The sequence below is a fragment of the Myripristis murdjan genome, chromosome 14 (assembly GCF_902150065.1).
Source record: "Myripristis murdjan chromosome 14, fMyrMur1.1, whole genome shotgun sequence".
NCBI lineage: Eukaryota > Metazoa > Chordata > Actinopteri > Holocentriformes > Holocentridae > Myripristis > Myripristis murdjan.
In genome coordinates, this window is record NC_043993.1 from 26,716,657 (window position 1) to 26,729,102 (window position 12,446).

General features: G+C 39.6%; 1 protein-coding gene across 3 annotated transcripts in view; it reads right to left on the minus strand.

Moving 5' to 3' along the window:
- LOC115371544 (voltage-gated potassium channel subunit beta-3) overlaps positions 1-12,446 on the minus strand; it is a 33,340-nt gene that overhangs the window by 11,340 nt on the left and 9,554 nt on the right. For all 3 annotated transcript variants that reach the window (XM_030068979.1, XM_030068980.1, XM_030068978.1), the window contains exons 2-3: positions 762-805; positions 627-664 (exon numbers count right to left, since the gene is read on the minus strand). In XM_030068979.1, coding sequence (XP_029924839.1) covers positions 627-664; positions 762-805 — 82 coding nt within the window. The remainder of the gene's footprint in view (positions 1-626; positions 665-761; positions 806-12,446) is intronic.

The window sequence follows — 12,446 nt, forward strand, 5'->3', positions numbered from 1 at the left end:
TGAGGACTCACAACACAGTTTGCACTACCCCTAGATTCATGCAATAAATCACGTTTTTTGATCCTGCAAGGGATCCATATCAAACGTGACACTCTGTTTCACTGACATTTAAACTCTTTACCAAATATCACTTCATAAATCCATATCACACATCCACATGCAGTTTAACATCTAGGTTTTAAAATAAGTCTGATAAATCTCATAATCTGAATTCATACAAATGGTAAATATCAAAATATTCATTTAGGCCAACTGGTGGCAATGCTCCTAAATAATAAATCCAATACAGTTCTCTCTTCAGCAGTAAATTATCAATGTCACCCCCACGTCCGGGTGTAATACTTTGTATAGCAGCGAGTTGGCAGGGTAGCACATCACAGCTGAGTAGATGGTGGTGCGAATCAGTTCACAAGTTTATTGTTCAACTGTAATATATCAAGCATCCAGTGCGTATCTTTGCTGCAACTATTTCCATGCTACAAAAGTGTGTTTTCATGTATAAAAAATATTGCAAGTTTTTTCCTCCCACATATTAAATTGGTATCGGCCTCAAAAAATGCAGCCTTGGTCTGGCTGCAGGCTCCAGGATTGATTCTGCATACAAACAGAAAAATCAGAGCTCTCACCTCGTCAGAGATCTGTGATCCAAATGTCACCCAGGTCCCTGGACAAGAGGACAGACAGAGATGTTTGTTTCAACTGCAAGGGCGTGAGAAATGGAATTTATTTATTTATTTATTTTTGTCTATGAACCAACTCACCTAAACCCAAGCAGGAAACACGCAGGCCTGACTTCCCCAGGTTCCTGTGAGAAAAAAAATGAAAGAGGAGAGGGTGGACAGTCCGTGAAACTGAAAATCAATCAGCAGAGACGACCTTCATACCTAACATCAGACCTTAGTAATCTGAATTTGTTTTGCATTATTACCCTTTTGCAAGTGACGTTGAGACACAAGATGCCTTCTTTTGGTGCAATTTTCATGTTCAAATGATAAGGAAATAGCAAAAAATCCAGAATAATCGTCAAACTTATTCATTCATTATTCCCTCTCCAGTTCAACTGACTTCCTCGGTGGTTAGATAGATAGATAGATAGACAAATAGATATACTTTATTGATCCCAACCAGGGAAATTCTTAACTCAGTCCCAAGGTTTCCAAAGACACCAAATTATATTCTGTTGAATTACAGGGAAATTACTGTGATTACTGATGTAATGCTGCAGCCATAAAACAATAGCATCTTGGATTTGAATACTTCACTCAGTTCAAACATGATGTAGCTTCAGTGAAGTGCTGCAACCAGCAGATACATAATATGTAGCTGCTGTTGTCATGGGATATAAAAAAGAAAAAAAAAATCCTAACTTTGAAGCTACTTGCAGGGAAAATGAACAGAAACTCAGAGTTCGAGGAGTTAAAGGGGCACTATGCAAGAATAACCTGGGGTTGATTTCAGCGAGGATCCTTTAGATGTGGAGTAAGCAGTAATTTGATGGTTGAGTCCACATGGTACTCATCATCAGCCTGACCAACTCACTGATACAGTAAATTACATACGGTACTTATTCCATGTTTTTGTCTGCTGAGTCTAAACAGTGCTTACTTAAACCAGCGCTCGGTTTTGTGCACCTTAAATGCACATTTTGTTTAGTCAGCGTTTTTAACAGATAGACACAAAATGCCTAATTTTTGTACACTATGTTCAAATGATGTGCGAAAAGCCCGCAATCCGGAATAATGATCAAACTTTGTTATTTGTTCTCCGGTCCTGCTGAGTGGGAGCCTTTCTGGGCTGTGATACAATTACGAGCGTCTAATTATTGTTGAACATTTGACCTTTTACCCTTGGTAAAGTAACGAGCTCAGCACAATACGCCAAGAGAAATAACTGCAGGGAAGAAAACTCAGGTCAAATACAGTTCAGGCAAAAGCACGCAGCCTTTGGTCCACAAGGTAAAAAGGTCCAAACCGGTCCGTACGGTAAAGTGGAGTCCTTTGCTGAACATGCCGCGTCTGATTATCCAGACAGCTGAATTTTGAAGGGCACAGATAGGAGAGCAAGGAGAGAGAGAGAGAGAGAGAGAGAGCTGCAGTTCTGGCCACAGCGGCACATACAGCTGAAAATTATCTGGGCTTCATGCTTGCTCTCCTCCTCCATGTGTGCTCTCCTCCATTCTAATTAGACGGGGAGCCAGCTGGAGAGACAGCAGAACTGCAGTGGAACTCGTTGCTTGCCGTCTTTTTCATCTCCAGCGCCTCGCCTCGCCCCTCTGCTTGTCTGCCTGCCTGTGTCCGCCACAAATAGCCAAATGCAAAAAGACAGACTGTCAGAGCATTTAGACTCAGGCAGACAAGTCCTGCTTTTATTTTCTCCGTTCTATTTTTATTGCCTGACCTTAGACTATTTTTAGATCCCTGCATATGTGAGCATGTGTGTACCATTGTGTGTATGTATGAGCTGCGCGGGGGCGTAGGTGTCCAGGGTGTAAAACGCATATCGGTTGTGTCATTACTTAATACGCGGTCAAAACAGCGCGCAGGTAGTAGGTCAACAATGCCATATAGAGAGGTGTTGTTGGAAAAGGCGTCTGTGGGTTTGCTGTTGTTGATTCCTTGTACAATGCTCTGGCTCTTTTACACCATTTGTCAAAAACTGACAGCTCTGTCTGCTTTGAGAGAGACACGCTGACATTTGCTGCTTTGAACATGGGGAGTAAATATAAATGAGGCACATGTGAAAAGAAAAAAAAAACACTTCTTAGATTTTAGAGGTGTGTAAAGCTATTTTAAGTCGGTTATTTTTGTATTATTTTCAGTTATTTGCTTCCTCCTTCCTGACATGCTTCAAATTGTGCCTTCACTTTACACGTCAACATTGTTTCAGCCTCACTACGGGGATGATGGAGAAGAAATAATTTGTCTAAATGCTTCGATAACATAAGAGCGGTAAGAGCATCCGGGATATATTGTCTGGCCGAAGTAAAAATAACTGTATTTGGCCACAAATCCATAACAGAAGGCCTGAAACTCGACAAAAAATAGCAGCGTTTAAGTTCAATACCGTCTGCCAGATAACTACCGAGACCAGAAGGTACACTCCTTCCTCCTTCTGCACACTATAAATTAGATGAGAACAAATGAATGATAGACCACATTTTTATGTCCTCCAGTTGCCATAATTTTGATGAAAATGTTTGTTTTAGATAGAGCTGTTTTAATAAAACTACACAGAGGCTACCTGAATGGGAGAGGTGAGGCTAAACGTTTCCTTTCCATTCATTTCAAAGGATATGTGCTTAATATTTAATGTTTAGTTTGAATTTGACTGTTTTGACTGACATTTTTGATTCATTATCAATATCATGTTGCAGAATAAAGGCCTGTTGTTTGGCCAAATGCACGCATGCAGCGGTCCTGTACTGTAAGTGGACAGTTTCTCAGCCTGAAACAAAGCCTATAGCACACACTCTGAGAATGCCATCTTAACCAAAAGAGAGTAGACAGTCCACCCTCTTTCCGTATTTTGCTTTTCACATAGTACAGTGAGGAGAAGCAGAAAGACGAGGTGTGAGAAATGCAACAGCAAAGAGTGAGTCAGTATTAGCAGAAAGCCTTACATCCAGCCACAACAGTAACCACAAGAATATTTCTATTTCTATTTCCATATGCTTACTCACTGCACATAAATAAAGGCTGACTGAGACACACATCAATGGTGTTCACAGGTTTAGGACCGGTGAGAGGATTGGTAAGGAAGATTTTTTTGCTAAACACTGAGTACGCAATGACAGGCAGAAAAGAGAGACCCACGTGCATTATTGTGTGAATTTGTGATTGCCGTGTCACATAAAATATCCATTTTTGTTTCTGGGCAATTGAGAATGTCACTGTTTCTATGTGTGACAACTGGCCGCCCCCTCCCATACTCACAACTCCACCATTCTCTGCAGTGCTGCAGTCTGCTAAATTACTATCAGTGAGTCTGGAGACGTCTGGAGAGACACATGCTGTCTTTTTCCTCTCACTATCTCCCTCATGACACACTCACTCATACACACATCCACACATACACACACACACACACACACACACACACACACACACACACACACACACACACACACACTCATACACACATGCACGCGCCACACACCCCTGGACATTGTGACTCTCGTGAGCGGCCTGTATTTGAATTGACAATGGGTTTGGAGGGTAGTATGTGATGTGAAAATAGACACGCTGCATACTGTGCAAGCAAGCGAGCATACATGTCAGTGGGCTGGTCGACGTTTTCACGTGAATATTCACGCTTGATGGGAATCATACTCACAAATAGACACAGATCTACATACAGTCACACATGAATGCACTCATGAGCAGGGCACACAGAAACACAGATGCTTTTCTGTACCCTTTGTAAGTAGGGCTTCCTGTGTTTTCTCCTCTATTTTTTTCTCTTACCATAAATCATGAAGCCCGAGCGAGGTGATTACAGAGACTTGACTGTTCTATACATCATTAATGGAGGAGAGGGAAAAGGCACACAGTTGCCCCGTCACAGTGTAGTCAGCATTTTAACCTGTGCTGACATTTACAGTTAGATTTTGCCTGAGACAGGAAGAGGATTCTATATACAGATGGTTATGTGCAAATTATGGCTTTTTTTTCCACATACAGGTGTCATAAAATGCCACACACATGCTGAGCAAGCTTTTTCTCGAGAGAAGGATATAAATAAAACACTTGCATATGTATGTATACACACACACACACACACACACACACACGCATATATAAATATATATATAAAAATGTATATATATACATATATATACATATAGGTCGATAGATAGATAGATAGATAGATAGATAGATAGATAGATAGATAGATAATGTGGTGGACTGTCTGCAGCGTATGAACAGATTTAACCTTGGACAAGTGTCCAGTGCAATTTAAAAGCTATTAAAATTCTTGCCACATGTAACACCAACACATTATTTTTGTTATCAGCCTTTATGTGCCACAGAATAATGAGAATGACCTACAATTAAAACAGTTTGGAAAGTAGGCCTGTCCTAATTGTAAAATGTGAACGCATTGAATGGAACAAATGGAGAGAAAACACACAGACAGACAGACAGACAGACAGACACACACACACACACACACACACACACACATACTCTCCACTCAGCTCCAGCCCTTCAATTTTGCACGTCGACTGCTGACATTTTTCATATTCATCAGCGGTCGTGACTCTACCTATTAACCAAAATGGCACATAATGAAGCGGCACAATCCATAGATCACGTGACTTGATTTCAGAATGGTGAAACCTCTTCAAATTCAGGAACATGGAACGAGTTGGATGTCACCACTAACTCCATGCTGAAACCTAAAGTCTCCATAAATGAGGTTTACACACCTTTACGTTCAACTTAGACTTCTCAAAAAAGAGTGAACTTGAACATGCTGCATGTTTTGAAGAGGATTTGAGAGCTGCATATGGCAACACTGGGTGCTAAAGGGTAAATAATAAAAACAATAATAATAAAAATGGTCATTGCGTCTGTCTTCTCACTTTACTACAGCCCTAATTACCTGATATTTGTTGGCTTGCATCCTACAATCTTTAGCATCCACCTTTATTTACCTTTGAAATCAACCAGTAAGGCATGAAATTGAAGATGAATGAATGAATTGTGACATTCCCGGTCTGTTGCTTTGTAAATACACACTATGACAGCTGCATGTATTTGAGATGACTTCATGCAGTTGCTCAGATGTCCTGCTGTCATGTCATCCCTTGATTTCAATCCCTCTGCTAAAACTGCAAGAAATATAACACTGAGAGCAGTAGCAACTCCTTTGCCACAGTGAATTAAGCTCTCTCATTTGTGGCTGTGACAAAATTGCTTTCAGAGGCTATTTAAGACCTTTTTAATGCTACCTGGACCGGATAGAAGACCAATTTAAGAACCAACAAGCAGGTAAGCCTGTTTCTAATTGAATAAAGCTAATTTAAGTTGTGAAGCTGTAAATGGGCAGAATAAGAAAAACAACACCGGGAAATTAACTATTAAGAAAAATAAAGTCCAATTATGTTTATTAAAGCAGATGTAGTGAAACTGAAAACACGGCTGAATTTTGTATTAATCCTATTCTCCATTGTTCTTTTCACTGGGTTACACTAAACAACTGGAAGTGTGAGTTATGAAGGAAATAAAATAAAATCAACAAAACAGTAGGTCCCAGTCATATATTTAGGTCACAGTTTGTGGCATTTTTTTCTACCTTACAGTAACTAGTATCATCAGATGTGAAGAATCCACCATTGCCACTATCAAGTTTTATATTTTTGCAACAGAATTAATCTTAATTTAAATTTAAGCCTGCATACTAGGGTGTTAAGGCCTGTAATTACATTTTAGAGGCCTTAAATTTGTATATAAAATATATAATTACAGACTCTCTCAGGAGCTGGCCTGTTTCATGACGCTGTGCTCTCGTGACATGCAGTGACTGCTCTGGTACTGCCGGAAGACAACATCAGAGTTTGACTTTGACTGGGTGGCCTGTTTAGAGGTCATGATGCAAATGTCCCGGCCCTGCTAACGATGTGTGCAGTTCAACATCACGCTGCTAAATACTGCTGCCGTCCCCTCTCACCACTTGACAAATATTGACAAATGTAAGCCTCATCAAATATCTCTGCCCTACCACTCGCTTCACAGTTGGCGAAGATTAAGTTATCAGATTGATCTCTGTGTGCTTTTCTAATTTCTTGGCCTGACTGGATGAGCTGCATGAGTAATTAAATGCTTAAAGAAGAATATAGGAAGTTAAAAAAAAAAAAAACATTTACAGAGTGTGCATATTTAGCTCATCCATAGGGCTGCGCAAAAATGGTTTACTGTATAATCCTGTATTTCATTTCCATGGTTCATAATGATAAATCCACAGTATGTAAGCATTTAATTTAAAATGTCCGCTGTACAATCAAGCCGTCCCATTAATTTGTGCTGTAGGTGGCAAGAGAAACAAGTCGTCAAATGGTTGTGGATTAGTGGCCAAATATACATCATGGTTTATCGCTTGGACATATTTTGATACAGATACTTTGTAAACGTTGCCTTACAGTTGGTGCTGTACCTCAAAGTAACATGACTCATCTGTTCAGTCACCTCAAGAATCATAAAAAATGTAGTTGGATGCATGTTGAAGGCCAAGGTCGCTGCAGCATCCTGTCCACGTCTGCCACCCACAACACAAACAGCTCTCACATTAACACGGCAAGCGCAGCGAGTCTCCCAAATCTCTTTCAAAATTCATTAAGATCAATAACTGTGATGATTAATTATGATCAAAATATCAGGGGGGAAAAAATGACTGAGAATAACTGAGCATGCTCAGCCATACTGAAACCTTTACTAATTCATATGCATAAAAAAACACCACAATTTATAATTAATGACAAATTAAAAACATGGTGTACACAAAAAAGAGGTGGATTAAAACGTGTGTATTTGCTTCTTTTTGTATATGCAGCTTTGTTGGAACAATTATATGGAAAGTTTTGCACATGAGGCAAGGAGTCTAGACTAAAAAAAACATTATTCGAGTAATTACACTTGGAATAAATTCACAAACAAGCTCTGGGACTTATGGCCATATTTCAAATTAGTGAAACCTTTTCACTAATGTTCCTTTCCTATTGCTGTTTTTGTGCAAGTGGAAAGAGTTTAATTTGACGTTTCTCTTTGTAGAGACCTCCTGCAGTCTACAAGCAGCACTGTGAGAGTGGTTCGACTTGGGACTGGATTAAAGGGTAAATAAGTATGACTGGAGCTGCCAGATAGCATAAAATGACCATATTAAATCTGTGGGTGTTTGACAGGGTTGTTGGCCGATACCAATGACTTATAACGGGCTTGCAGAAGTCACTGTTTGACCCTCCCCAGCTGCGGCAGCTTCAACACATTTCCAGGCCCAATATGAAGGTCAGTACCCCATGTTTCTCAAAAAATTATCTCAACAATTGAAGAGCTTGTTTGTAAAAACAGATATCTCCATTTGAATTTCTTAAAACCTTTTTAAACTTTTTGGATTTTTATTAAAATTTACTATATTTATTTCTATTTTTATATGTTTATTTAGCCTGGCATCATTTTTATTATCCTAAATCATGCTTTGTGTGTGTGTGTGTGTGTGTGTGTGTGTGTGTGTGTGTGTGTGTGTATGTGTGTGTGTACTCCAAGCAGTATCAGTGAAAAAGGTGTATTCATTTTAAGAATGGCTTTTATCTGTTTTTGCAAATGAACTCTTCAATTACAGTATTTTGCATCTCTGGTCATGTACTGGATACTCTGTACCTACTCCTTGTACTTAATAATACTCCTTTAACTAATACGAGGTATAGATTGAATGTAGCCATGCTGAAACTCCATGAAAACTCGTGATAATGGAGTGAGGCTGAATTTTACTTTGTTTTAAGATCAAGAAAACAAGATCTGGGATCACCTGTCCAGCTAAGGCAACTGAGCATCTGAGCTGATTCACACACACAGAACCAAAATGTCACCCTCGGTTCAGCTCAGAGTCGCTCGGATCCCCAAGATATGGAAAAAAAATCAGGATTAGCAACCGCAGAGTGGTGTTTATACCCCGTCATCTCTGAACTCCCTCCTGCCTCTCCTTCTGTCCTCAAAGCTGCTGCATACTAACACAGTTTTTATTCAGCAATTCACACTCTTTTATTGCTCTATCTTTTGGAAAACTACATGCAAGTATAAGTTAATTCAGTAAATAGGTTTTCAAGGTGCCCCTAAAATGGTCATGCTGGCACCCGCACCTGATAATAACAATATTATTCAGTACTTAGAGCACATTATAACCACGATCCCCCTCTCACTTTTGCATTTAGATAATCACATCGACCAACTTGGTACTGACAGCATGCTCATTAACGGGGTCATTATCTTAAAAAAAAAAAAAAAAAAATCCATGTGAAATTTGCAACAGTGGTAGATAAATCTATGAAGGAAATGCACCTGGCCTGCTTACCAGGTTGCTGAGGGTGGAAAAGAAAGAGAGGGCCTGGCTGCCATGGAAACGGCCAGTTTGCTAAGTGACACAACTCTGCCTGAGTGACATTAACGTCAAGGCTCGCCTCTTCACAGATCCCAAAAAAAGAGAGAGAAAAAAAGAAAGAAACAGGGAAAAATCCATTTTCAAAAACTAGACAGACTTGATGGGCTGTTTTCGTTCATTCAGTTTGAGCTACTATTTTTCAGTGCAGATCAAGTTTGATGATCCAACAGAGGAAAAGAAAAATAGTGATTTTTTTTCCCTCTCCAACTTTTGAGGAGGTTTTGGCTGAAAGCAGCACCCAGTGTGTGATCTCTGGGTTATTCAATATTGCTATAGGTGCACTTTTGATGATTCTACAGTAAATCAATATGCGGCTGCTTTGCTTTGCTATTTTGGCCCAAGACTTTCCACAATTATTGGTAAGCCACAATGTTACTGACATGACGAGAAAATGACCCTTAATACACTGTGTTCTGATGGGATAAAGATGAACAAAAGGTAGCCTATGCTGTGTCCTCTTTCATGGTCGGTCTGTTTATGTAACAGCAAGATGGCAACTAAGAAACTCTGCATCTTCCAAGTCTTCTAATATCGACTGTATGTTGCCCTAACACTGGCTTGTTCACTTCAAATAAGTAAATTAAAATAAAATAATAATACGTTTACACTGATTTAGACATATAACCTATATTACCTTACATTTTAAGAGAATATTAAGCAGTTGATGTGCAGACACACAAATGGTTGTGTTGTTTACAAAGGACCATGTATGTTTTTGCCTGTTTACAACAAGTCGTGGTAAATTTCCATGTACACTTTAGGACCAGCCATTTTCCAGTGTGTGCCAAACTGTCTCATGCATTTGAATGTGTTTTTCCTGTCCTCCAGGCAGCCATTAATTTCCTCTCTTTTCAGCAAGGTATGAAAATCAGCTCACAGAGACTTGAAACTTGCTTGAGATAGCATCATGCCAGCCTTTATTTTCATCAAAGTTACTTTCTTTTGCTGTGTGGTAATTTGGTGTATTGTCCAGATTACATTTAACAGTCTAATGTCTTCAGGTGCATTCACATGCTGCTGGGAAGCCCCAGCTCCCAAATTTGGTTGAAAAATCAAACTCAGCACACAAATAATGAGCAAACATGGATCTTGTGAAAAGAATGACATAGCTCTGGATGAGCCTTATATTAAACAAATGTAGGATACAGTCTGGCTTGCTACCAAGCAGGTTATTTGTTTTCTGATCCACAAATCGCACATGAATTTGCCATTCTTCTCTGTTAAACATGGAAACCCACCGAACAAAATGTATGTTTCCACCAGAAAATAGCCCCTGATGAATTGTAAATTGAAATATCCATGACTTCTAAAGCAGGAGTGCACATTTCTAGGTGGAGCAGCAGAGAATTTTAAAGTGGGTTGATCACCTAAGCAAAAAAATGTAAAAAACACTTAAAAGTCATGCTTTGGGAAATGGTTGGTGGTAATGTAAGGTATGTTTTTATTGAAATAAAACATGTAAAAACACTAGTATGGTCCTTTAAGTCCTTTAAACTTAATGCATCAAAATGTAAAATGTCACGTAACTGCTTAAATGAAAGAGAGAAAGAGGAGAAAAAAATCTAATCATAAGGTGTCAACACTTTAATCACTGAGAAACTCTGTGACAGCTTTAAAGGTTTGCTGAATGTGAAAGTTTTACCTTGGTAAAATGTACCCATGCCCACACAAATTGCCCGTGGGTGTTTTTACAGTCACCTTTTCCATCTTCTCTAACTCACTTTCAGTACAGCCACAAATCAGTGTGATGTCACTAATTTGAGGGCACTTGGATCCAATTTCAAAGACCCATAAAGCGAAGACATGGAATGGAACAAGGACGTCTGTGGCTGTATTAAAGACAAAACCTCTTGCGGAGATGTGCACTCTGTTGCTGTGTGTCTTACGAGCATAATACAAATATAATCCACACAGAAACAAGCATGTATGCTGTGCACACACACTTAATATATGGAGAATGCTGCAGTGAACGGCTACAGTCTTAACCAAGACAAAGTGGACAGATAGGGAATATCTTTAAGAAAAAAAAACAAAAAAACAGGAAGGGCAAAAAACAAATTCAAAGGGCAGAGGATGAGAATAATAATAAAAAAGAGAGAGAAACAGAGGGAGAGAGTGAGTTGAGGCTCATGGGAGTGGTAACTGGCAGCAGGTGCCATCATCCGTGACCTGCCACTGAGTGATGAATACTCGGGTTAATGAGATTGCATGGGGGATTAGAAAAACAAGCATTCAAACTGGCCAAAATAGTGGTAAGGATGGGTGCCATCTGTAAAATGAGATACAGATGACATCAAATTCCCATGCAGGTGTTCACTCCTTTTCAACTGCATTACTCATTGTCTCTCAATCAATCCCATGATGTAGATTTGGGCCATTTGAAAAAAAATGTAGGACATCAAAAAACGATTCTTCCAATGTTGATTTCTGCCATGGAGGTGAGATTCACGACAAGCAAGCTTGAGCCCAGAAAAGAATACATATTTGCACACATGCCTATTCACATATACAGCATATGTGGAAATTATGTTTTGTGTGCAAATTATTATTATCCCTAACTACAAAACATTGCTCGGGCGACAATTTAAAATGAGAAAATGACTGACTGCTCTGTCACCATCGGAGCACAGTGCTGTTGTAGCCACAAGCAGATAGTGTGGAGGGGTGATGGGCTTTGAGCAGACTCAGTTGCAGAGGGGACTGATAAGGGACAGCAGTGCCTGCTGATTAGGAAATAAAACAGACCAAAACTAAAGGCAATGCCTAGGGTGTTGCCACTGGCAACTGGAGCTGGCCATATGCTGTATAGACTTATTGTGCTGCTGCATTCCCTATTAGTGACACAACTCCAACGACAGCAGAAAAAGCAGCAGGCACCGATCCAATCACGTCTACGAACGCAATTGACAAAGAGGGAGGGAGACAGAGAGAGAAAAGGAAAACAGAGAGAGAAAAAAGATCCCAGTTTCCTCCCGTGCCTCATTCCCTATTTAAACAGCCTATTAAATGAAAACTAAATTGAGTGAAGAGAATGGCAGCATTTTAGTCAACCTGATTAATAGGAATAACGGGTCATTAAAAACTCTCTCTTCCAAACTATTGTAGGTTTCCGGCTAATTTAAGGAAAACACTGATGGTGGCAGGTTATTTGCTTATCTGTATCAAATCGCCACTATTCCTGATTGTTGTTAAGTGTGTGCTGCACGCTGTTACATACTTATATTTAATTCAAATATGCATTACATTCCACTGCTCAAAGGATCCTTGTGTGTCTTGAACTTCTGTATCCTGCA